Source organism: Sarcophilus harrisii, chromosome 2, assembly GCF_902635505.1.
Source record: "Sarcophilus harrisii chromosome 2, mSarHar1.11, whole genome shotgun sequence".
NCBI lineage: Eukaryota > Metazoa > Chordata > Mammalia > Dasyuromorphia > Dasyuridae > Sarcophilus > Sarcophilus harrisii.
The window spans coordinates 560278323-560305960 of NC_045427.1; the positions used below are offsets into that span (position 1 = coordinate 560278323).

Below are 27638 nucleotides of genomic sequence, written 5' to 3' on the forward strand. Positions count from 1 at the left end.
TATTGCAGAAAAAGCTTTTGACAAGATATAACAACTATTTCTATTAAAAACAAAAACAAAAAGTACTTGAATGAAGATTTTCTTAACATGATAGTGTCCATCTGAAACCAAGAGCTAACATTATTTATAATAGGGATAAACTAAAGGCATTTCTATTGGGATTGGTGTAAACTATGTGTGCCTATTATCACTATTACCATTGAATGTTGTTGTTAGACATGTTAGGTATAGTAATAAGAAAAGAAAAAGAAAATGAGGGAATGAACATAAGGGAAAGAAGAAATAAAATTATCAATTTGTGCAAATAACATGATGTTTTACTTAGAGAACCCTGAAGTTAACTAAAAAACTAATTGAAACAATCATCAGCTCCAGCAAAGTTGCAGAACATAAAACAAACCCATGTAAACCATCCACCTTTTGGTATATTGCCAATACCAATACAAACATCCACAAAATCCAATTCAAATACATTGGAGCCACAATTAGAATCACACATGATCTCTCAACAGCTACAATAAAAGACCACAGGTCTTGGAATACTACATATCAAAAATCAAAAGAACTAGGATTACAGCTGAAAATGCTATAGCCAGTAAAATTAAGCATAATCCTGAATAGGAAATAATGGATATTCAATAAACTGCCAGACTTTCAGGATCTTGTTGCCCAAAAATCCAAACTTAATAGAAAATTTGACATATAACAGTCAAGAGAAATATAAGGAAAACATCAAAGACAATTTCAAGGAACTTAATAAGGACAAATTATATTTTAAGATGAAAGTATTAATCATTTGTCTGAAACTGTCATTAGTAATTGGATAGTTCAAAAGAATGGTTGACTAAGTATGAATATGATATAATTCTAAAAAGCAAAATCATGTAGAAAAAGGTAAAAACAGTAATGTTTGAATTGTATTCATATGTCATATGAATGAGGTGCAAGAGTAAGAACTGACACAAAGGAAATAGTTGAGGGAGAAGGGATGGTAGTTTTAAATCCTACTCATAGGATGTATTCTGATGGAAGTGGATTTCTTCAACAAAGACAAGATCTAACTTAATTTCAATTGATCAAGATGGACAGAAGCAGCTACACCCAAAGAAAGAATACTAGGAAATGAATGTAAACTGCTTGCATTTTTGTTGTTCTTCCCAGGTTATTTATACCTTCTAAATTCAATTCTCCCTGAGCAACAAGAAAACTGTTCGGTTCTGCACACATATATTGTATTCAAGATCTACTGTAACCTATCTAACATGTATAGGACTGCTTGCCATCTTGGAGAGAGGGTGGAGGGAGGGAGAGGAAAAATCGGAACAGAAGTGAGTGCAAGGGATAATGTTGTAAAAAATTATCCTGGCATGGGTTCTGTCAATAAAAAGTTATTTAATTAAAAAAAAATAAAAAATAAATCCTACTCATATTGGCAATAGATTAAAGAGAGAACAATCCATAGGTATCTAGAAAGGTATAAATATAAAATTTTTCAAAATTTATAAAGAAATAAGAGAGGAAGAAATAGAATAAACTGGTGAAAGATTAAGGGAAATGAGACAAGATGTGTAAATAAATAGGAATGGGAAAAAGATGGAGGAAAATGGTGGAGGGGGAATGGATAAAGGAGAGATCCTTGAGGGGAGTAGGTTAAGGGTGACTTCATAAACATATTAGAAGAGCAAAATAGCAGATTTAAATTCTTCATAGAGACATTTCTCAATTGATAAATTGTCATTGGATATGACAAAACAGTTTTCTAATAAAGAAATCAAAGCTGTTAATAACCATATGATAAATGCCCCAAATCACTAATAATTAGAAAAAAAATTAATGTTCCACCTCATCCCCACAAGGGATAAAAAACAAAAAGGAAAATAAAAAATGTTTGAAGGAATTTAGGAAAAGAGATACTTTACTGTACTATTGGTGGCATTATAAATTTGTCCTGCCATTCTGGAAAGCAATTTGTTATGATGCCCCAAAAGTTACTAAATTATGCATATCCTGTGATTCAGCAATATCACCATCTACCAGGTCTTTATTCCTAAGTGATCAAAGAAAGAGCAAAAGATCTATGTACAAAAATATTTATAATAGAGTTTTTTGTGGTAGAAAAGAACTGAAAACTAAAGGGTTGTCTATTAGTTGGGTAATGAGTGAATAATAATAGCATATTAATGCAATACAATACCATTGTGCTGTAGAAATCACCAGAAACAGTTTGAAAGAAACCTGAGAAGGTTTATATGAACCAATACAGAATGTAGTAAACAATAGAGAAAACAGTTTACTCAGTAACAGAATTGCAAATATAAACAATTTTGAAAATGTATGAACACTGATCAACATAATAGTTATTATTCTAGAAGAATCATAATGAAATCAGAAACCTTTTCTGATAGAAAGCTGATGGATTCAAGGTACAAATTGAAGCATTTTTTTTTTTGGACATGGCCAATATTGGAATTAGTTTTGTTTGACTATTTGTTACAAGTATTATATTAGTCTTTTCCTTTAAGGAGGGGAGATGTGTGAGAAAGAGAAAATAGATTTTTCTTGATTTTAAAAAATAAAAAAATTATTTTTAAAGAATGAGCCACAAAAGAGGGAGGAAATTAGTTTGCATCAGTGTTGGCTTAGTTGAGATAATATAAAATAAAATTTTAGTGGATCAGATAATGAATGTTGCATTCCAAAGAAACTGGCTTAATTTGTATTCCTTAAGCATAACAGTTCAACCTTATTCTCTATGCCTTAACACTGGCGGAGAATGCCTTCATATTGGGAATACTCTCTTTCTTCACTACTTGATTTGGAATCTCTAGTTTCCTTTAAAGCCTAAATTAAGGTCATCTTCTACAAGAGACCTTTCTAGGCATACCCAATTATTAGTGCTCCCTTTCCCTCGAAATTACCGTATTTACTTATCAGTAGTACATGTGTTATTGCTCCCTTGTAAAATATAAACTCCTTGAAGTCAAGGATTATTATGTTTTTCCCTTTTGTAGGTCGATTGAATCATAAACTGAGTCCCTTCTGGAATGCAAAGGAACTAGCACTACATCCAAGGATCTTTTAGCCGGCTAAATTAAACACATTATATCAAGGGGAAAAATGTTCATTCAGTGAAATAGAAGGATGTCAAGCTTTCTTAAGAAGTAAATTGTTCTCTTTCTTCAGTTTACTTGACTTTGTATTGATTCATATAAGCCTTCTAGGTTTCTCTCAAACTGTTTCTGGCATAAGAATTAAACCAAAAATTTGATCTCTAATATCAAGACCCAGGAAAAGTATAAACAGGTAAAAAGGAAAAAGAAAACATAAGTATTTGAGCTAAACTATTTAAATCTCTATATTGGGAGATAATAAATGTAATTCTTAAAACAATTTTATCACTAATAGTATAGCTAAGAGAAATTTAAGTGGATGACAGAAAAAATAAAGGATAAGAAAGGAGTAGAGTACACTGTAGAAAGAAGGCAAAAGATAGAATTGCTAAATTTTTATTTCACATGAAGAGATATGAAACACTTGTTACAGTGGAGGGCAAGATGGGAAGTTGGGTGATGTGCACCACTTGAACCTTACACTTATCAGTATTGGCTCAAAGACGAAATAATATATGTAATCAGTTGAATATAGAAATCTATTTTACCCAAAAGGCAAGCAAAGTAGGAGGGGAGGATTTTATGTAAAGGACAGGACTGAAACAGGGAGAGCAGTTGAGTTAGGTGGTAGACAGAAGCAAAACACTGGTGAAGAGGCAAGGGGGCGGGGAGAAGAGAGAGAGAGAGAGCGCGCAAAAGAAGGAAGAAAAATAGGATGGAAGGAAATACATAGTAATTATAACTGTGAATGTGAACAGGATGAACTCTCTCATAAAATGAAAGCAAAGAGAGTATGGATGAAAAAACCAGTAATCTGCAACATGTTTACAAGAAACATACTTGAAACAGATAAACACATATGTTTGGAAAAGAATCTATTATATTTCAGCTGAAGTAAAAAAAGAGATAGCAATCCTGGTTTCAAAGTAAAAGCAAAAATAGACCTAATTAAAAGAGATAAAGAAATTACCTTTTGCTAAAAGATACCATAGATAATGAAGCAATATCAGTACTAAACATATATGCACCAAGTGGTATAGGATCCACAGTTTTTTAAAAAAAATAATTTTAATAGTATTTTATTTTTCCAAATACATGCAAAAATAGTTTTCTACATTCATCTTTGCAAAACCTTGTGTACCAAATTTTCCTTCCTCTGCGCCCTCCAAGATAGCAAGTAATCTAATATAGATTAAACATATGCAATTCTTCTAAGCATATTTTCACATTTATCATGCTGTGCATGAAGAAAAAAATAGGGAAAAATGAGAAAGAAAAAAACAAGCAAACAACAAAAAAGATGAAAGATACTATGGTGTGATCCACATTCAGTCCCCATAGTGTCCTCTCTGGATGCAGATGGCTCTCTCTCTATGACAAGACTGTTGGAATTGCCTTGAATCATCTCATTGTTGAAAAGAACCAAGTCTATCACAGTTGATCATTAACCAATCTTGACCCTATGTACAATGTGTTCTTGGTTCTACTCATTTCACTTAGCATCAGTTCATGTAAGTCTCTCCAGGCCTTTCTGAAATCAGCCTGCTCATCATTTCTTATAGAATAATAATATTCCGTTACAGTCATATTCATATAACTTATTCAGTCATTCCCCAACTGATGTGCATCCACTCAGTTTCCAGTGAAGAAAAGCAATCTTTACAGCAAGTGTCTCTGATAAAGATCTCATTTCTCAAAAGCAAAACTGAGCCAAATTTATATTTATATTTAATACAAGCCATCCCCACTTGATAAATGATAGTCAAAGGATATGAGTCTTTTTTCAGATGAAGCAATCAAAGGCATCTATAGGCATACGAAGGAGTGCTCTAAATAACTTTTAATTAAAGACATGAAAATTAGAACAACTCTTGAGATACCACCTCACACCAAATAGACAAACTATGGAATATGACAAGCATGGAAAATTATACATGTCGGAGAGGATGTGGGAAAATTGGAACACCAATGCACTGATGATTGTGAATTGATCCAGCCATTCTGGGGGAACAATTTGATACTATGCCCAAAGGGCAATCAATTTTTCTGAAATTTTTGAAATGAAAACCAATATTTTTGCATGTATTTGGAAAAATAAAATACTATTAAAATTTTTTTTTTAAAAAAACTGTGGATCCTATACCACTTGGTGCATATATGTTTAGTACTGATATTGCTTCATTATCTATGGTATCTTTTAGCAAAAGGTAATTTCTTTATCTCTTTTAATTAGGTCTATTTTTGCTTTTACTTTGAAACCAGGATTGCTATCTCTTTTTTTACTTCAGCTGAAATATAATAGATTCTTTTCCAAACGTATGTGTTTATCTGTTTCAAGTATGTTTCTTGTAAACATTATGTTGCAGATTACTGGTTTTTTCATCCATACTCTTTGATCCAGCAATACCACTACTGGATCTGTATCCCAAAGAGATCATAAAAAGAGAAAAGGCTTCATGTGCAAAAAATATTTATAGCAGCTCTTTTTCTGTTGGCAAAATATTGGAAATTGAGGTGATCCCCATCAATTGGGGAACGGCTGAACAAGTTGTGGTATATGAATATAATGGAATACACTATTGTGCAGTAAGAAATGATCAACAAGCATATTTCAGAAAAATATGGAAAGACTTGAATGAATGTTAAGTGAAATGAGTAGAAGCAAAAAAAAAACATTGTGAACAGTATCAGCAACATTGTGGGATGATCAACTATGAATGATGCAGATCTTCTCGGTCACACAGTGATACGATACAAGTACAAAGTACTCAAGAAGAAAAATGTTATCCATGTCCAGATAAGGAACTGATGTATTCAGAAGAAAATCAAAGCATATTTTTTCATACACTCTTTTTTTTGTGTGTTTTTTTCTTTTGATTTGTTCTTTCATAATTGTTTCTTAATTTGTTTTTTCATAATTCTTTCATAATTTTGACTAATATGGAAATATATTTTACATGATAGCACACGTATAACTGACATTAAATTGCCTACCAGTTTAGGAAGGGGGAAGGATAGAGGAAGGGAGAGAATTTTGGAATTCAAAATCTTGTAAAAATGAATGCTAGAAGTTGTCTTCACATGTAATTGAGGAAAAAAAAATACTATTAAAAAAAGAAACTGAATCCCAAACAAATTAAATGACTTGTCCATAATCACAGGGCCAGTAAGCATAATTTGAACAAAGGTCTTCAGCATTTTTAATTACTATACCATGTTGCTCTTAATAATAAGTTATATTTTATAATATAACTTTATATTCCCTTTTGCTTTATATTGCATTGAATCTATAACTATTGACCTATATAGCTATGTTCTAATTTTTACAAAAAGCTTTATGAAAATGATTCTCATAAAAATTGAGAGTATTGGTGAACATATGAAAAAGGAAAAGAAGCAGGCAAAACGTAGAGTTCTGGTGTTAACTGTATGATTTTTCCCTACATGTTTCAGTGTTGTCTGAATTCTGCATCTTATACAACAAACTGTGTTGCAAGTTACCCAGATTCTTAGAAATAAAATATATCTATAGGTCAGATGACAATATCATAATCATATAATACCAACAACTGCATCCTGGGTGAATCCTGCTGAGTGCTTCTTTTCTGGGTATGTCTTTGTCAGATATGGATTTATGAGAACGAGCCACTGTAAATAGCTTCTTAGTGTACATAGGGATTGAAATAGTTTTCTGAGGGATGGGGAAATTTGTTAAACAATCTGTCCTGAAGAAGTAGTTGCATGTGTTATCATGGAGAAGAAAAGAGAAAAAAATAAGGATATGTTAAGAGAGAGGTCCTAATGAATCAAAGGTTAAGGAGACAATGAAAAGGGCAACCATAAAAAGTAGTACAAGTGTAATGTAATGCTCTGATGAAGTAATGTTTTTATGATTCCTTTTTTTTTTTTACAAGACAATTGAAGTTAAATTACTTATCCAGGGTCACATAGCTAGTAAGTGTAGAGGGCAGAACTCTAAAAAGGTGTACTTAAATCTAGGTCAGGAAGGTACTTGCTAAATATATATTTAGTACTTAGTATGATGATGTAATGGCTGCACATGCTCAGTGTGCTGCAATGATGTAATGTTCTACAGCTGGCGCATACTCAGTATGATGTAGTGACGTAATCGTACTGGAGTATTTAAAGGAAGTCTCAGACACAGAAGATTCTCTCTCAGCCACAGACACGAGAGAAGACGCCAGATTCCAGGCTCCATCTCTGACCAGCCACATGATAGCTTTCTTGCCTCCTTCACTCCTCCACTAAGACCAGGACTCGGGCTGATCCCAAGGTCCTCCTTCAGAGAGCTAGCAGGGACATTATAAGTAAGTATTAAGTATCTGAGGCTGGATTTGAATTCAGGTCCTCCTGACTTTAGGGGTGGTGCTCTATTATGCCATGTAGCTGCCCCCAATGGAGTAATGTTTTGATTTTGGAGGGCAAATCTTTTCAACAGTGAAAAGATTCTTACATTTTAAAACTTCAATGAATATGTATTATTTGTCATAACTGATTCTATTGATTGCAAAGATAACATGTTAAGATTAATCACCTTAAGTGATCGTCCTTTTACATTCATGGAGTGCCAGCATTCTTCTTTCAAAAGATGACATAAATATTTCTTAGCTAAGTTTTCCATTTGTGTTTCCTTTTTTATCTTTGAGAGAAAAAGCAAAAAAAGTTAATATTTCAAAATGGTCTAGCATGTAAAATTCACTATTTTTAATTATTTGTATGAATACATTTTTAAAAATGATATATAAGTAATCATCTATAAGAATTATTTCCGTTTTTTAAAAGTGTTTCTGTAGACAAGAAATTCTTCATTTTATTGTTTTTGATCTTGTTCCGTTATAAACTAATGATTTAAAAGTCATGTTTGACAATGGCAAAGATCCTGATTTGCCCTTTCCTTTTCTCACTCATTTTTCACTTGAAGAGCAAGGCAAATGAGGTTAAATGCCTAGGGTCATACAGCTAGTGTCTGAAGCCAGATTTCAATTGATGAATATGAGGAGGAGTCTTCCTGACTTATGATCTGGCACTAATCATTGTGTCACCCAGCAGCCCTTTCTTAGCTAGGCTGGGTCTTAGGTGACAGCATTTCTGGACCCACACCTTATAGACTTGCTAGTTCGATATGATTTACCTAGTCTTGTGCTTTGTTGCCATTGTCTTCAAAGGGTATGCTATAAAGAGTTATTGGAATAGGACTTTAGTGAAGGTCTAATATAGAAATTTTAAACACATATAGTGGGAATATCTTTTGAGACCTTATACTGACTGGCCATGTTAAGTGAATAATTCCAGATGTGGAAATGCCTTCTTCCCATGTCATCCCAGTAGTCAGTCACATTCTTGGCATTGTATCATCTTAAAAGTGTTGCCTACTGGAGCTCTAGGAGGTGAGGGGATGTGCCCAGTCATAAACCCAGCATACATCACAGGTGTACTTTACTCTTAGCTACCATGTAATGCTGCTACAGACCTCATACTTGATATTTTTCTTTTTAGAAGAGTATGCCTTATCCACAGGGCTTTTATTTTAACATGCAGTGAGACAATCCTTTGTTAGAGATTCTTAAAAACCTGCCTATATGAAAGCTCGTATATGCAAAAGTGGGTTGGATAAAAGGAATGCACACTGGTGATCTGCAAGTCCTTCAGCACCATGATATATATGAACATAATTTATGACCATAGATTATGCGTATTAGTTGAGTCCTATGATGTTATCTCTAAGTTCTTCCTAAGTTAAAATTAACTGCATTTTATGTGCTTTTTTTTTTTTACTTTTCTCGCAAAACAATGAGATAAAAGTGATGTATTATTGATATTTTAAAATAACTTTGACTTAGATATTCTAAAAAATAAGTAACAAAATGCCCCCAATTGACTATGATTTGTGGAAATCTACAAATATATGGGAGGTTTTAACTGAACTGGCATCCACTAGATCATATTTGTTGTTTTTCAGTCATGTCCAACTCTTTATAACACATTTGGAGTTTCCTTAGCAGAGATACTAGAGTGGTTTGCCATTTCCTTCTCCTGCCATTTTACGGATGTGAAAATTAAGGTAAAGAGGATGAAATAACTTGGCCAAGATCACACAAGTAAGTATCTGAAGCCATATTTGAACTCAGGAAGATGTCTTACTGATTATAGGTCTAGCACTCCATCCACTATATTCCCACGCTGCTCCATTTTATCATATAGCACACATATAAACCTTCGTCAAACATTTAAGGGCTTGGTTCAGGATGCAATATGTGGGAGGCATGAAATTTAGGAGAGATTTTACCTTGTCTTTAAGGAATTTATTGTTTGATGGAGGGATAAGATATAAGTATAGGTGACTATAATGTACAATATTATATAAGAAGTATTTTCAGAGAGTTGCAAAGCATATTAACAAAATGAGGTCCAAGGGAAAAATTCTTGCTAATAATCCCAGCATTTCTGTATCATATTAAAGTTTATAAAATGCTTACTTTGCCACAATTATAAAATAGGAATAGCAAGTATTATTATTTCCATTTTATAGATGAGGAAACATATTTACATAAAATAAATAACAGGCCCATAGTGACAAAACTGTTGTCAGAACCTGCATTTGAATTTTGTTCTCTTGACCCTAAGTCCAGCACACTTTCCACTTCATTACTTTGCTAGAAGGATTCATGGAAAAGGAGGAGCATTTTTAAGGAAGAATAAAAATTCAGCAGGTAAAGAGAGTAAGAAAAGGCACCTGAGGCATAAGAACCAAGACACAGAGGAGGCAGAGGGCAGAAACTATAATTAGAGCACAGATTATACATTTAGGGATGATATAAAACCAGAGAAGCAGAATAATGACAGACCCTGGAAGGCCACGAGCCAAGGAAAGAAGCTCTAACTTTAGTCAGTAGGCAATGATAAATCATTAACGTTTTGTGTGTATGTGTTATTATTATTTTTTTTTTTTGCAGATGAATGATGTTAACATGTGGATAATTAAGAAATATTATTCTGGCAGAAGTGTGAAGGATGAACTAGAAGAGGCAGAATAGAGAAAGGTAGAGTGAGTAGGAGCCTAAATATAGCTAGCAGTGTGCCTTTATTTTTCTATATACATTTTAAATTCCAATACATTTTGAGATATTCAAATATATAAATGAGAATAAGAGAATGAAATGAATATACAAAAAGAAACAAAAATAGTTTTATGTATATGTCTGCAAATTATTATTTATTGATTATTAATTCTGACCCAAGAGATGATGTTGATTTTAGCATAGTATCACCTACATTATCCGTATGAGATTTTTTGACTTTATTTTGTCTGTAAGTTATACTTGTTGCTGATATTGTCTTTAGTTATAAATCATACTTATAGTCGATGTATGGATTGTTCTTTTCAGTCCTGCTTTCATGGCTCTGAATAATTTAACACTAATCTTAATGTATTTTCTTGAATTCATCATACAATCTCCATTATTTCTTACGGCACAATAATAGTTTGTTACATTCCTATAATGTAACTAATTTAACTGTTATTATAGTAACTTGATATTTTTTGATTCTAGATTTTACTATTATAAATAATGCTACTCTTAATATTATAAGATAGGTCTTTTTTCTTTATTAATGGTTTCTTTTGGCTCCTAGTTCCTGTGTCAAAAGTACATACTTTTTATATCTTTTATTATATGACTCCATATTATTTTCCAAAAAAGGCTGGGACCAGTTCACATCTCCACCAATAATACAATACCATGCTCATTCATTCATTCATTCATTTTATTTATTTTTTACCACAGTCACACCAACAATGAATTTTTTTCAACTCTTATTATCTTAGCCAAAATTGATGGCTTTTAGGTGAATTTTAATTTCATTTTATGTCATCTGGCATAAGCAGGAAACTTAAAACTTGTTGGAATTTCAAAGCTTGAGAGTCTTTGGATTCTGAACCTCTTTGGATTTACATATTCTAAAATCAAATGGTCTCTTCCTCCCTGCAAGTTTCCACCACTTTATAGTAGAAACCAGTTCTTCCCTGTTAGAGACAATCAATTCTAGAAAATAATTCCCCCCTGCCTCCCGTGTTTCTCTACCTTTTGGAGGATGAAATTATCATGAAAATTTGCCTTATTCTGCCACCATTTAGTGCTGATTACCTACTCAAAGATACAGAGAATATCCTATTCTCTTTTGTAGCTTCTCTTGCATTGTCCAGTATTATACACAAAGTAATGCTTAGTAAATATTGACTAAATAAATGAAGCAATTTTTACATCATATATTTGCATGTATGCATATATATGAGAAAAGCTCTCATTTCACACTTTCTTTTTTTATATCTATGAATTTAAACAATGCTTCTTCAAGCAAATTCTCACATACCCTTTCCACTTCTTCTTCACCTTCATCAAAAAGCTTTTGCATTTCTTCAACATCCAGACTGAATTCCTTTTGCTTTAGTTGTGAAATCTCAGGTACCTTTTCATTTTCCTCCATCATATACTGAATCTAAAGTAGATAGAAAATTAATGAACAAGTAAATAACATCAGCCTCAAGCAGTGCCTCAACCCTCAGATTCACTGGGCAAAAGTCAATACCAGTACCATTTCCTACTGCCAGGATCTAATCATTAAGGTTAGTTGAATTTTAACTTTTTTTTCCTATTAAAATATAAAACAAACAAACAAGCAGGATAGATAGAACAAAGGAAGACAGAAAAGGAAAATAAAAGTAAAACAGAACAAAACAGAAGAGAATACTTTTATGTGCCCAGTAGAACACCAAGGAGTATTCAAAATGTATAACAATAAATTTCCATTTCAAGAATGGATATATCATAGTAGAATAAATTATATTCATAAGTATCCATCTTTTATTTGCTTCCTTGTAGGTTGTTCTTTTGTTCTCTGCTGTGCACTTGTAAAACTTTATTCTTTTTTTCTCCTTTCATCCCTCTCCATCTCCCCCAAACAGGCTACAGTTAAACAGATATTTATATATACATATATAGATATATACATACACATATGTATACACTTATGCACACACATATACATATACATTCTCACACATATACACATACATTCACACTCACATACTCACACTATATACATACATACATAGAGCTACATATATCCATATCTGCATATAATCAGACACATATATATCCACATGCATTTATCCAAATGTCAACATGCATCTAAAACAATATTAGTATGGCTCATATGTAATGTAGATTTCTCTTTTGATTAAATCTTTTAAGTTTGACTTTATCTAAGATCAGTGACTACTAGTTGTACTTTTTTTTCTAATAAATTCTGCTCCTGATCTTCTGTTGTAATGTTTGTGTATATCTCGTTTTCTGTCCCTGCTAACTCTTCTATGTTAATTCTGCTTCTTAACTTGCCTTACAATATTACTTAACTTCCTTCCATCTGTGGATTCCTTCCTTGTCCTCTCCCACTGTTTGCTTTCTCCTCTCCCCATCCTTTCTCCTTTATTTCTTTATAGATTTTGGAAGGTGTTATACCCTACATGGTATACCCTACATGTTGCCTATTTAACCCATTCTTGATGTAAGTAGGTTTTCAGAACTATGAGCCTTCCTCCCTCCTCTAATGCCTCTGTGTGTCTTCTTCCTCTGCACCTCATTTGTCTAACAATTATTATTTTTATCTTTTCCTAGAAGGTTTTGCATGTTAGAGTCAAATAATACTCAACACTGCCACAATATTTCTTTTGAGCTACCAAATTACTGGTGTCAGTTTTAAACATATGGTACACATTACCATGTAAAGAACATAAACAATCTGTCCATGTTAAGTTCCTTAAAATTAATCTTAGATGTTGATTTTTACATGTTAAATTTTCTATTGAGTTTGGGTTTGGTTGAAAGTTAGTTCTGAAAATCTGCAAGTTCGTTGAATATCTATTTTTTTATTCAATGTAATAAATAATTTTTCTGGATATATTTTTGGCTATCGGTCAGTTCTTTTGATTGCCAGAATATATGACTCTAGGCTCTATGGTCTTTTATTGTGGCTGCTGCTAAGTCCTGTATAATTCTAATTGTAGCTCTAGCATATTTGAATTGTTATTTTCTTATTTCTTGCAAAATTTTCTCTTTGATCTCTGGGGCTTTTGAAATTTGACAATAATATTTCTATGTGTTTCTCACAAAGTATCTTTTTGAGGTGGTGATCAGTGGATATTTTCTATTTCTACTTTTCCCTTATGTTCTATCACTCTAGTACAATTTTCTTGGATTATTTCTTGCTTTATTGTATCAAGGTTCTTTTTTATTTTGGTCACAACTTTCAGGTAGTCCAATTATTCTTATATTTTCAGTTCTTGATCTGTGTACTCTAGATCTGAGATTTTTCTTATAATATGTTTCACATTTTATCTATTTTTTCATTCTTTATATTCTATTTTGTTATTTCTTGATCTCCTATAACGTCCCTAATTTCCCCTTGCCCAATTCTAATTTTCAAAGAGTTATTTTTGTCTTTCAAATTCTGTATTTCCTTTTCTAGTTGAGTAACTTTCCTCCCCACCCCCACCCCCCAATCATCTTGTTTTTCTTGCATGGTTTTTATTTTAATTTTAATTTTATTTTTTTAGCTTTTCTTCAATGTCTCTCATTTGAGTTTAAAATTCTCTTTCGGGTTCTTCCATAAATTCTGGGCAGGGAGCCATTTAACATCAGAGTTTGGGATAGAAGCAGCTTTTTTGTTAAACTTCTATGTCCTCTAAAGATGAACCCCAGTTTTCCCTATTCCCATAGTAAGTTTCTACGGTTGGGTTCTTTCTTCTTTGCTGGTTCATTTTTTAAAAATGAGAAGTATTAGTGTAAGAACCTTTGTGGGGTGAGGGGATGGCTTCTCTCAATTTCAGCTCTCTCCTCTGACCAGGAACCCCAAACCAAGAGCTCCCCCCACAAGTCCCCACAGCCAGCAGTGGCTCTGCCCCCTACCTCTGCACTTACAGGGTGTGTGGTTCCTTCTCCCCCAAGGTCCCATCTCTGCAGCACAGAACGACCTGGCATTCCCAATCAGCTGAGGTCCCTCAGCCTCCACACACTGTACAGAAGTGAAAGTTCCTGTGGTTCTGCAGAGGCTCCAGCCACCCCAGCTGGCCGGAGGCTCTCCACTGGGTGTTTCTACTGAGCTGGCCTGGAGGTGTTTCACTTCACCCAAATTAATCCCTACCTGGGGGTTATCTTTGGGTTCTTTTGGGTTGTGCCCGGAGGACCCCTTCTATCCCAAGTCGTCTTTGTGTTAAACCAGTCTATGTTCGCCCCGAGGCACAAATTTGTTCTGTTTGTGCAGGAAATCTGGAGAGCTTGAATTTTACTGATTTTCTCCTTCATTTTTTAGAATCCTCCCCTGAATTCTAATTACTTGAGTTTATCACTGCCTGTTAATTACAATACGTCTATCTATGACTACACATGTTCAGTTTAATTGCCAAAGAATCTTTTAATTCTGCTATATTTCTATGTGTAGCATGTTGATTTTTTTTCCCTGGAGGCAATTGAGTTTAAGTGACTTGCCCAGGATCACACAGCCAGGAAATGTTAAGTATCTGAGGTCAGATTTGAACTCAGGTCTTCCTTACTTCAGCGCTGGTGCTCTAACCGCTGCACTGCCTATCTGCCCTTATTGATTTTTTTTTTTAAAGAAAATTTTTTCCCAGCTTTTAAAAGAATCTTCTCCAATAAGGAAACCTAGAAGACAATATAGTTTAATATATTTGTTCCAGAGAATTCCTCTAAATACTTTACTAAAAAAGTATAACCTTTTCATTTCCCCACATATTTTGCTCTTTTTTTTCCTCTCATCCTTGATATTGATGGAGCACTCATTGTGTTACATTCTAGGCTAAATGCATTGTAACTTACTTAGAATATAGCAGAAAACTGAGTTTGCAAACATCAAAGGGAGAATAGCTGAGTAGCATACATATCTACCACAACTAAATAGAAACTATCACTTGAGACTATAGGCATATTTTATTAGAGTATGAAGCATAATACTTACAGTTCTACTCAAAATTTTGATTCCTTCTTTTAATATCTTCTTTTTTTGACTAAATTCTTTAGTCTCTCTTATGATGGCCTGAAACATCAATCAATCAATTAAAAGCATTTATCAAACACCCACTTACTATCAACTACTTACTAGGGGCCAGGGATACAAATAATTAAATAATCCTTATTCACAAGGAGTTTATGCCCCAATGTCAAGACACAAGTACATCTGTATAAGGTTGTATAGAATCATTATAAATAGAATGCATGTAACTAGATATAAAATAGAGAAGGAAGACACTATCATTTGGGGTACAGGGAATCAAGAAAAAACTTCATGTAGATTGATTTACAACTTTTTTGGGGGCAGTGGGCAATTGGGGTTAAGTGACTTGCCCAGGGTCACACAGCTAGGAAGTGTTAAGTGTTTGAGGCCAGATTTGAACTCAGGTTCTTCTGACTCCAGGGCCAGTACTCCATCCCCTGCACCGTCTAGCTCATCCCTTTGATTTACATCTTGAAAGAAAAGAGAGATTCTTAGAAGTGAAGGTAAATACATTCCAGGCACGGGCAACAGCCAGTACAAAGAGACACAAATAGGAGATGGAGGGCTATGGGTAGGAGGTGAAAGGGGCTTCAGTTAATCTGGGTGAGTAGAGAAAAGGGGTCAGATACAAGCAATGTTATGGGAAAATGGCAAATTTTGTATTGTATAATAAGAAAAAGTGGGGAGGTAAGGATAATGATGAGGTTACATACATGGGAGAGTGGAAGAAGTAGCTCCTTCAACAGAAATAGAAACGTTTGGAAGAAAGATGAGTTTTTGGGGAAAAGAAAATGAATTCTGTTTTGGCCTGTAATGTCTGAAATATTTCTGAAATTCTTTTTGATGTTATCTTCTTCAGGTTTTTGGGACAGTAGTCTTTCCTGGTTCTTTTTCTACTTGTCTGACAACTCATTAGTTTTATTTGGAGGACAGGGATTTTTTTTAAACCTTTCTTTGTATCCCTAGGATTTAGCATGAGTGTTTAGCAAATAGAAGTCACTTTGTTCACTTGACTTCCAGAATGCAAGGTTTACTAGAACTGAGGAAGGTATATAGTTAAACTGGTCAACTATAGGATCAAAACAGTGAAAGGAAGGAGGTGAAGTGATAATGGATTAGAAGAGAAGAAAGGCATACATTCTAAGTAACAATTAGGATAAAGATAGAGGAGGAATAAGACAGAATTAAGAGAGAAGAAAAGGAGACTGAACAAAGAGGGAGATTGCAGAATTCAAGGTCATAGAGGTGACAGTGATAGATGATGATGAAATCCAAAATATGGATTTGAATTGAGAAGGCTGATAACTTAGAAGGAGACATTAACATGAATACTGAAAATTTTCAAGTTTCATTACAGGAGAGGAAGACTATTAAATATTAAAGACTCAATGTTCTTAGTGAACAGTGTTATGTAGGAGGTGAAACGTTGTCTAGGATACATAAATTCTTTGTCTTGATTTCTTGGCACTAACTATAAAACTTATACCTCTTGGTTTTTCTGTTGTAACCAGCTAATTTCACCATCATAGATTCTGTCTTTAGAATCAGCTTGGGAAGATGCCTCCTTTTTGAAATATGTCTGAGAAGAAAGGATAAACATTTGTATTAAACTAAATTCTCTGGTCCATCAAATTCCCTATCCCAATGTTTAAGAATTATCCTAGAACCCTGCTCTGTAAACTTTATCTGATTATTTTAGAGACAGTCAATAATTCGATTGTCTCTTAATACAAAATTCCTTTGAGTAAATTTTCAGTTAAGTCCATAAAACCCAATTAATATTTTGGCCACACATAATGTTATATTTAGCTTAAAAATTAATATTTAACTTAAAAAAGTAATGTTATATTTAAGTTAACTCTTGATTTATTTGTACATCATGAATAGGTTATAGATTCATAAAGGGCAACAACTTTTTTTGGATAGCTCTAATCAAAGGATCATAGAATTATGGATGGAAGGGTCTTCAGATCCCTCTAGTCCAACCTTCTCATTTCAAAGATGAGGAAACTGAAGCCCAGAAGCATGTTAAATAACCTTTCCAAGGTCACACTGCCACTACAAGTAAGGGTCATAATGCTATATATAACAGGTAATCTAATATATGCTTTTGATGATGGTCATTCTGTCCTATATTCTCTAGATTTAGGGATTAAAAATAATTAAAAGAGTTGAAAAAATGAAAAATGATGCTTTAACTTTGCATAAGCTGTATGCTATAAACTACAGTTAAAGTTTTAAATGTTTCTGACTACTTTACTATCTAAGGAAGCAAGAAGAGAGACTTTTTATATAATAATTAGAAGCAAACAACCATGTTCTCAGCTCTATTCTGGTTGGCTTCTGGTTATGTTCTTCCAAAGTAATGCCTGTAGTCTACATGAAGAAATATTTTAAATCCTATATTCATATAATTTTTCAGCTAGATGGCACAGGGATAGGGCCCTGAAGTCAGAAGGACTTGAGTTCAAATCTGGTCTCGGACACTTAACTCTTCTTAGCTGTGTGACCTTAGATAAGTCACTTAACCTCCATTGCCTCAACAAAAACAAAACACCTTATCATCTCAACAGGTACAAGAATGATGTTATATCTTTGTTAAATCATTACATCATAAGTTAGTTACAACATAGTTAAGAAAAAGAACTCAAAATCGTAGTTAAATAACAATACTAAAAATGGATTATTATACGATTGTGAGATTTTTATTTTTTAAAAGTTGTGTAAAAACTCAACTGTATCTTCAGGGAGTGAATCCAAAAAGAGCTGGACATCTTGCATGTGGTATAAAGAAATATTTTGTTCTAAAAGGTTCTTATTCAAAATTCTAACAAGATTCTGAAAATATTCATTAATGTTGTGAATGAGAAGTCCTTCTATACTCCTGTGGGTTGAAATGGATTGAAAAATAATACATATGTATTATAAAATGATGTCAAAAGCAGTTTACCTTTTATACATTTTCTCTTAAATCAAATTTTATAATGAATTAAAATATTTAAATAATTTTCCATTGCTTTAGTTCAGTTTTTATGTAAATTATAAAATATTATTTACAATTTAATAAAATTCATCATATTGACTTTAGCAAAATAACAAAAATATTCTATATCCTTTTCTGCTTTATTTCAAGAAAAGTTAAATATTGTACAAATAATATATTCTCAGCTTGTACTTACTTCCATTTCAGGCAAACAAGGGCACCATCTTCTTGACCATTCACTAGTATCGATTGGCCATCTAATGAAAATATCATTGATTGAATTCCGTTTCCCTGGAAAGAGTGGCACTGTATTCGAGCAAATGGTTCCTGAATAGTTAAGAAACAACATGAAGGAAGCAGAGTTGCTCTGTTTCACTAAATCTGACCACACATGCTTTTATTTTGAAATAAAGCAGCTATTAACATAATAAATGATTAACATTTAATAAGGAAGTTATTATTACTAAACAAGTCAAATGTAGGTTCTTGAAAACCAATACTTTAATGCATATGTAGAAAAAAGAGAAGCGTGAAGAAGTTTAAGTGACTAGTTCAAAGTTATGCTATATATTAGTTAATAAATAAGGACTTGCGGTCAGGACTCCTTGTTTCCCAACTCAGTGTTTTATTTGCTAGACTGTATTTCTATTACAAAAATAATTTTAAAAGTGGAAATAATAGTGGTCTTGAAATCACAAGAATCAGGTTTAAGTTTTGCTTCTGCTACTAATTAATTTTTCATGGCTCTCTTCTCTTCCCTTTATATATTGCGTCACTCAGTAATCTTATCTACTCTTTGGCTTCAGTTACGACCATTATACAGAAGCCTCCAAGTTTTTATTTCCATCTCTATCACTCTTGAGAGCACCAATCCCACATTTCTGAATACTTCTGACTGCTTCTGACAATCCCCTTTAGTCTTTTGTTCCTCCATGTGGCTTCTTCATTTATATAAGACATAATCATCCTCATAATCGTCTCAGTTTATAATCTTGAGACCATCTCTGACTCCACTCAATCATCAAATCCATTCTGTTCTCAAATATCTCCTATAGACATCATGTTCCTTTCCACTTCCACTGCAATTGCCCTAATGACAAAGGAATTTGTCAAAAGTACAGTTCTAAGCAGAGAATGGAATACTATTACAGAGTGTTCTTTTCTTATTCTGGGGATTCTAGTATTTTGGTAATAATTCTGAGATTCCCAGGTTAAAACTTTTGAGATATATTAATAGAAGTGTCTGACTTGAAGAAAATAATAAAACAATTCAGAGATTTTCAGGTTATGTGAGCAACAAGATGGCAAAGTAGACATTTTTTCCCAATCCTCATGATCTCTTAAACTTCTCAAAAGGTTTTAGTATGTGGTCTCACTATCATTATTCTCTTTAAAATAGTTCATTGTTTCTATGATTTGTTCTTTAACCCACTCACTCTTTAAGATTAGGTTATTAAGTTTCCATTTAATTTTTAGTTTGTGGTTCCGTGGTACCTTAATTAACACTAACTAATCTTGAGCTTGCCTAACACTCTTCCCCATCTTCCCATGCTATTATTAGCAAAGCTGCTCCCACAGATCCAAGGAGATGACACAGACTTGTATAAAAACCTATCTTATACCCTGTCCTTTTCCCATTATACAGAGATTCTATATATACATATATATATATTGGAATCCTTATAAAGTGTTAGCTCACTAGAGTTGATAGAGACAATAATTATCTAATTTAGCATGGTTCAGTATAATTGATCTGATCCTATGAGGAGATGTTATGGGCCAGAACTTGAAACAAGGTACTAAGTGGAATTGAGGAGACAATGTTTAAATCTAATTTAGCATGGATTTAATCATACAACAAATAATGGTTTCCCAGTGATAATGATTGGTGTATACTCAGTGAACAGCATATAAGCAAGAAACTCTCAGTACCAAGGAGCACTCTGGGAGATACAGAAGCCCACAAGCCCACTCTCAGAGGCAAAGTCAGATTCATTCCATCTTCCACCTTTGTGCTGGCTGGAGGCTGAAGAAAGCAGAGGCAAAGGACAAGCTGCAAGAGCTCTTGGAACCAAGCAGAGAGATAAGCCTCTAAGAAAGCTAACCAGGGCCCAAGGAAAGAGATAAGAAATAAAACATTTGGATTTTATCAGCTATCTGTATTTGGGATAATTATTACTCTGAACCGAAACTAAGGCTGCCTCCAGAAAACCTCCCTAAGACCCAAGAAACCTGCTCAGAGAGAACCATTATATTTTAAAGAAGAGAACACAACATATAGTATATATATATATATATATATATATATATATATATATATATATAAAACTATATATGTAATATAGAGATTCTAGCTCTGGTCTGAGAAAGTTTACTTGAACCTCAACAGCCAGCTTTACCATAGCCCTTTAGAAACAAAAACTTCTCAGGGGGACTACAAGCCAAAAGCACTGTACCAGGGACAGCATATTCATCCAATATCAGGGAAAATAGGGTCTGAACACCTTCTGTTGGTTAGAGAACAAAATTGAGAAACAGAGGGAGTGAGAGAAGTCACTAGGACAAGACACGATACATACGGAGAGCTGTGTAGCACTCTGTCACACCTACAGAAACAGCACTGGTGCTGCTTTTCACCACCCAGAGTCAGTTGTGGCAGAGATCCAGCTCCCAAAGGAACCATGATAAGAGGGGAGGGAGTCAAGAAATAAATGACAAAGAAAATAAGGAGGAAAAAAAGATTGAAAGTACCAAAATTCCCAGGAAGAAGAAATCTCAAAGACCTTGAAGATAAACAGATAAACCAATAGGAAAAACCCTCATAAGAAGGAAATATGGCTTCTGGATGCAGTAAACAAATTGGGAAATCTATGAATAAACATTGAAAAATAAAGGAAATGAACCATCACTTGATGATACAGAAGACTATTGAATTTGAAGAGAACATGGAATCACACATGCTATTCCTATGTGGTTTAAAAGAGAACTAAGAGTAGAATTTATATCCTGCACAACAAAAATAAGAAAAACTTAAATCCACAATGACAAGCCTCACCAAAGAAACAATAGAACTGAATAAGAGAAAAAGAAGCAAAAGACAAGAATATTATAAGAAGATATGTAGTACCTTTTAAAAATTGACCAGAAAAGCAGAAATATTAAATGCATAATTATCTGACAATAATGAGTTAAAATTATGTTTAAGAAGGGACCATGAAAACACAAACTAAAAATTAATTGGAATTAATCTTAAAAAGTGAGTGCGTTAAACAAGTCATAGAAACAGTAAATAATTTTAAAGAGAATGATGTTAATGAGACCACATACCAAAACCTATGGGTTGCAGTAAAAGCAATATTCAGAGGAAAATTTATGTCTTTGAATGCTCATATCAATAAAGTAGAGAAAGAGCAGATCAATAAATTAGACATGCGATTTTTAAAAAATAGAAAAAAACAAAAATTAAAAATCCCCAATTAAACACCAAATTAGAAATCCTAAAAATTAAAGGTGAGATGGATAAAATTGAATGCAAGAAAACTATTGAATTGATAAATAAAACTAAGTTAGTTTTATGAAAAATATAATAAAATATGCAAACCATTGGTTAATATGATTTTTTTAAAAAAAGAAAAGAAAACCAAATCAGTAGTATAAAAAATGAAAAAGGTGAATAGCCACTAATGAAGATGAAGTTAAAGCAATTATTAGGAGTTATTTTGCCCAATTATAGGCCAGTAACTACAACTTAGATAAAGGGGAAAATAGTTACAAAAAATAAACAGCCTAAATTAAGAGGAAATACAGTATTTGAATAAATCTATTTAAGCAAAAGAAATTGAATAGGCCACAAATGAACTTCCTAAGAGGAGGGAGGGGGAACATCAAAATTAGGTGGATTTACCAGTGAATTCTCCCAAACATTTAAAAAAATTAAATAATTCCTATAATAAATTATTTGGGATAATTGGCAAAGGAATCCTACCACAATCCTTTTTATGAAACAAATATGGTACTGATACCTAAGATGGGAAGAGCAAAATCAGAGAAAGAAAATTGTAGACAAATTTCACTTATGAATATGCATATAAAAATCCTTACATCAAATACTAGCTATAAGGAGTACAATAGTGTATCACAAAGGTTATATATTGTGGGATTTATGCCAGTAATACAGGTTTAACATAAGGAAAAATACTAATATAATTGATTATATCAGTAAGAAAATTAACAAAAATTATATAATCATGTGCATTATTATTAAAAGCACTTAAAATAGGTATAAATGATTTTTCCTTAACATGGTAAGAAACATCTACCTAAAACTTTTGACAAGTATTATTTGTAATGGGATAAGCTAGAAGTCTTCCCAGTACGACTGGGAGTGAAATGAGGATGTCTGTTATTAGCAATATTGTTCAATATTGTATTAGAAATGCTAGGAATAACAATAATAGAAGAAAAAGAAATTGAAGGAATCAGAATGGGCAATGAGGCAATAAAACTAGCTCTTTTTGCAGACAATGTGATGATATACTTGCCTAGAAATATAATTGAAAAGCTAATTGAAACAATAATTTTAGCAAAGCAAGATATAAAATAAACCTATATGTTATAAGCAGTTCTATAAACCACCAACAAAACTCTGCAAGAAAAGAAAAGATAGTAAGAGATACCTCATTTAAAATAATTGTAGACAGCATAAAATACCTATGAGTATACCTGCCAAAATAAACCCAGAAACAACACAATCATAATTATAAAACATTTTTATACAAATAAGGTCAGATTTAAATAGTTGGAGAAATATTAATTCTTCATGGGTGTGCAGAGCTGATATGGTAAAAAAAAAGTATTATTAAAAATGTTTTGTCCTTAAAAATGACAATTCTATCTAAAATAATCTACTTATTCAATATCAGCCCATTTAAAAAATCATTTTTATTGAACTAGAAAAAGTAATAACAGAATTCATTTGGAAGAACAAAAGGTCAAGAATATCAAAGGAATTAGTGAAAAACATTAAAGGAAGGAGATTTGGCAGTATCAGATCTGCTACTGGCTAAGAAATAGAAAGGTGAATCAGTGAAACAGAATGGACATAAAATACACATTCCCCAGTTGATAGAGGATATAAACAGGTAGTTATGAAAAGATCAAAGCTACTGACTAAAGAAAAAAAATTTTATTATTATGCAAACAAAACATCTTTAAGTCAGGATGCGTAGAGACAACTTAAAGATTATAAGTCATATAGAAGTATACAACAGGATAAAAAATCTTTACATCAAGAAGAAAACAATAGAAGAGAACAGCCCAGAATTTCTAAATGTTGAAAATAAAATTCCAATCAAAAGAATTTACAAATCACCTCCAGAACAAAAACTCAAGACTTAGAATTCCAAGAGATCTAGTGTTTGAATTTAACAATTCAACTAAAATAAGTTTTGCAAGCTATTAAGAGAAATATCTTTAAATATAAATGGATACCACAATAACAAAAAACTATTCTGCACTCACTAGAAAAAGGAGGAAGAAATAGAATAAGGTGTTCCCAAAGAACAATGAAGTTCAGGATGCAGTCCAGAGTAATTAATCCTGCAAACATGAGCTTAACTGTACAAGATAAAAGATAGATTTCAATAATAAATAGTTGGAGACATTTTTAGAAAGAAAATCAGAATTTTAAGAGGGTTTTTTTTTTGTCTGACACCCCAAACAACCAAAACGCAGGAGAAGTGAATAACTATATCAAGAAAGGATAGCAATAACAACAAAGTGACAACAGATCAGTAAAACACTTCTTACTGGAACACAAGGAGACAGATGAAGGTAGAACCCTGGTAGAGCTAACGATGAAAGGTGAGCAGAAAGAACATGAAAAGGTGCAGGGGAGGGCAGAGGCTAGAGAAGAGAGATAGGCTCATCAAGGCCAGCTTTGTGGTCTCAGAAGGAGAAGAACCTACAGGGATATAGGAGAAGAGAAAGGGATATAGGGGAAAGGAAGGAGGACTTACTATGAAGGGGGTGACTATTCCTATAAGTGAAGAGATATGAGCAGTGAAGAGAGAGAAAGTTGGGATTGAAAATTCCACTTCTCCAGGGGAATGTGCACAGTTAGAAAATCTGGGGCAATTGGTACTTGTGTGAGGGGAATAGCATGGATACAAGGACATTTCTAGGCAATTATGGGGGGGGGGAGAAGATCAAAAAGAGAGGGAATAAATTAATAGTGGGTTGCATAATCAGGAACATGGAAGGGAACCCTCTTATGGAGACTGCCAAGTTTGGAGTCAGAAAGACTTACATTCAAATGTGACCTCATTTGCTGTGTGTCTTTGGGCAAGTCACTTAACCTCAATCTCTGTTTTCTTCAGGTTTTTTAAATCTCTAAAATGGGTCTAAGACCTAATAACACCAAAGTTGTGGGAATAAAAGGAGATAATTGTAAAGCACTTAGCACAGTGCCTGGGCACAAAGTAAAAGCTATATGAATGTTAGCCATATCATTATTATTATAATGTTCTGGAAATGAAGAAAAATGGAAAAGTCTATGGGTGTGAATTCTACAAGACAATGGCAGAAATCACCTTAAGAGGGGGTCTAGGATAAGTCAATGGATACCTTGGAAGCTTTAATAGCATGAAGAATACAGAGAAAAGAGAGATAATTCTAGATAATTTTAGAACCAGAAAATAACAGACTAAAGTAAACAAAAAATAATGAAGAGAGTGAGAGAAATCTTTTTTGGAAATGAATGCAAAAAACAAATAAGAAAATTTAAAACTAAAGAATAGGACTAGTGCAAGAGGAGAAGAAGGGGAAAAATCAAATGAGATGAGGGTATTGGGTGAGAGAAAAGAGCCAATGAATACAGGAACATCTATTAAAAAAAGATTTTCTTTAAAAAAATTTGTTACTTTTTAAAAGTTATTGAAGAAACATAATATTGTTTACATAGCAAAAGAGAAGCCTTCAGTGTAAAAAGCTTCTGCACAGACAACATTAATAAATTTATAATAAGAGAAGGGGTCAAATGGGGAAAAATCTTTTATCAAATTTCTCTATTAAAGGCTTAATACCTAAGATATACACATTTTACATATGTAAACACATCCACACATATACACATAATAGCCATTGTTATTTGATATGAACAGATTAAAAAGAAGAACTGAACGATTTTGGAAAGCAATTTGAAATCATACAAATAAAGGTACTAAAATGCCCATAACCTTTAAACCAGAGACTCTATTACTTAGCTTATATCTCAAGAAAGTCATTGATTAGGGAAAAAAAAAAACAGTCCTTCTACTCTGTAAAACATTTATACTAGTTCTTTTTGAGATAGTTAAAGACATGAAGTAGATGTCCATAAATTTGGGAATGGCCAAACAAATCGTAGCATATAGATGGAATGGATTATTTCTTTGCTGTAAGAATGTGTGCAATAAATACAAAGAAGCATGGAAAAATCTACATGAACTGATGCAGAATGAAGTAAGCAGAACCGAAAAACTGTACACACAGTAACTACAAGAATGTAAATGAAAAAAAGAATGACATCAAAAAATTAAAAGTAAATGTAACAGAATTGTAGAACAGGGCTCAAATGAAGAGATATGAGAAAACACTCCCAATGGATTTTTGGAGTGGCTTTCCAGGAGGGAAAGGAGGAAAGATGCATGGGACACTATGGTGATAAAAAAGAATATCAAGAAAATTATATTTTAAAAAGATTCAATATATTTCAGAATATAAAGGCATCAATAAAGTTAAAAAGTACAAGTCCAAGATTTGGAGGTTATAAAAATCATTTTTTTTCCTTTTCCAAACTTCTTAAGGATATATTTTTTAGTTTAAATCCATTCTTACTTCCCATAGTGCTATTGAGGGCTTCATATTGAAAAAAATATTTACCATATTACTGCTATCACGGATGGTCAGTATTCCATCTTTGGCTATTGATGCCAGCCATTGGCCATGATATGACAGATACAGCATTCCAGTTCCATAATGTTTACTTGGAATTTTGATCTCTGGCTTGAGAACTATGTTTTTGCTATCCTGTAAACCAAGAAGAAAATATCAAACTGTATTCAAGGTTATGAAAATAATTTTTATTTCTAATAAGAAAAAAAGCAACATTATATTGGTAATTTGAAAAAAAACTATGTATTATGATAGAAAATAAATGGGTACATATGGTTATATAGGCCAGTGGGTTTTGTCCCTTTTAAAAATAACACTATTTTCATCTTATTTCTTAAATATTTGATTCTTCTTAATGACAGGAATTTTCCCAACAAAAGCAGGTTTTTTTTTAATTGTCTGTTTGTGGTAGATTCTGTCATTTGAGGATGATAGGACTAGATTGATCCCATCAAAATTCTCCTCTACTTTATCTTAACTACCAGGGACTGAAGACAGAAAATGAAGACTGATTCAAATAGCTCTTCATGAATTTAAACATCGCTGACAGAACCAAAAAGAAATTCAAAATGACCACAAAACAGATCATCTAGTGAGTTCTTAAAATAGGGATGTAGCTGTTTTTGCATATTCTATTAATATAAGCAAAGTTATAAAATTAAATTTTGGTGAAAATGAGATTTCAGCTTTAATATCTAAACTGTAGATAACAAAATTTCAGAAGCCTCCCCAGCATGTGGGAGAGTAACTTGTTCTGATTGTAGGCACCTGGCTAAAAAGGAGAAAATCTCCTAAGCATTTCATTAATTACAAATGCATTTGTCTTAATAATTGTCTCTTTTAAGTTGTACATGTTTATCTCCAACAGCAACTGGTAATTTACAAAGGTACATATATTTTTTTTAGTGTGTCACTTTGAGCTGTCTGTCTCTCTCCTCCTATTCTCTTCCCAATTTCTTGAGATTCACAATATAGTGTATAATGTGGTTTGGGTTTTTCTGAGCTTTTTTGTTTTGGAAGGGAGGAGGTGGAGAGAAAGAGTTATATGATTGGAGACATTTCTGAGGATGATAGGACTGGATTGATCCCATCAGTTAAAAGCTTTGGGCAGCTGGGGAAGATCTGGGAGTGTAAGAAAGAGGAGGGGGGGAGGAATGTGGGAGATCGATGAAAGGAAGGATAAACGTCAGCAAAGACAAACCTGACTTAGATTACAATTTTACTTATGTTCCCAATGGAATTTGCCACCAAAAGTTATCTACTGTGATCCTCTCTGTCTCTTAACTTTTTGCCATCCTGATCCCTGAGACCTTTGCCATAGTCATCCATTCCCATATTTGAAATACACCCCTTTATCCTTTCCATCTCCATCCACCTGTCCCAATCCCACTGTGCCTATTTTATCCCCTTAGTAGAATGGAAACTCCATCAAGGCAAGGACTGTTTGACTTTTATCCTTTTATCTATAGCACCCAGCACAGTGCCTAGCACAGTCATTTCTTAAAATGATTGTGTATATTTGATTA

The 27638-nt window shown here is 33.1% G+C and overlaps 2 protein-coding genes across 2 annotated transcripts in view; one reads left to right on the forward strand and one right to left on the reverse strand.

Moving 5' to 3' along the window:
* LOC100913363 (glutathione S-transferase omega-1-like) overlaps positions 1–27638 on the forward strand; it is a 169095-nt gene that overhangs the window by 61021 nt on the left and 80436 nt on the right. The gene's annotated exons all lie outside the window — the stretch shown is intronic.
* LOC100919281 (cilia- and flagella-associated protein 43) overlaps positions 1–27638 on the reverse strand; it is a 138251-nt gene that overhangs the window by 52247 nt on the left and 58366 nt on the right. Inside the window, exons 16-22 of the mRNA XM_031955793.1 lie at positions 26101–26247; positions 18377–18507; positions 17934–18081; positions 16684–16776; positions 15162–15239; positions 11502–11627; positions 7666–7770 (exon numbers count right to left, since the gene is read on the reverse strand). Coding sequence (XP_031811653.1) covers positions 7666–7770; positions 11502–11627; positions 15162–15239; positions 16684–16776; positions 17934–18081; positions 18377–18507; positions 26101–26247 — 828 coding nt within the window. The remainder of the gene's footprint in view (positions 1–7665; positions 7771–11501; positions 11628–15161; positions 15240–16683; positions 16777–17933; positions 18082–18376; positions 18508–26100; positions 26248–27638) is intronic.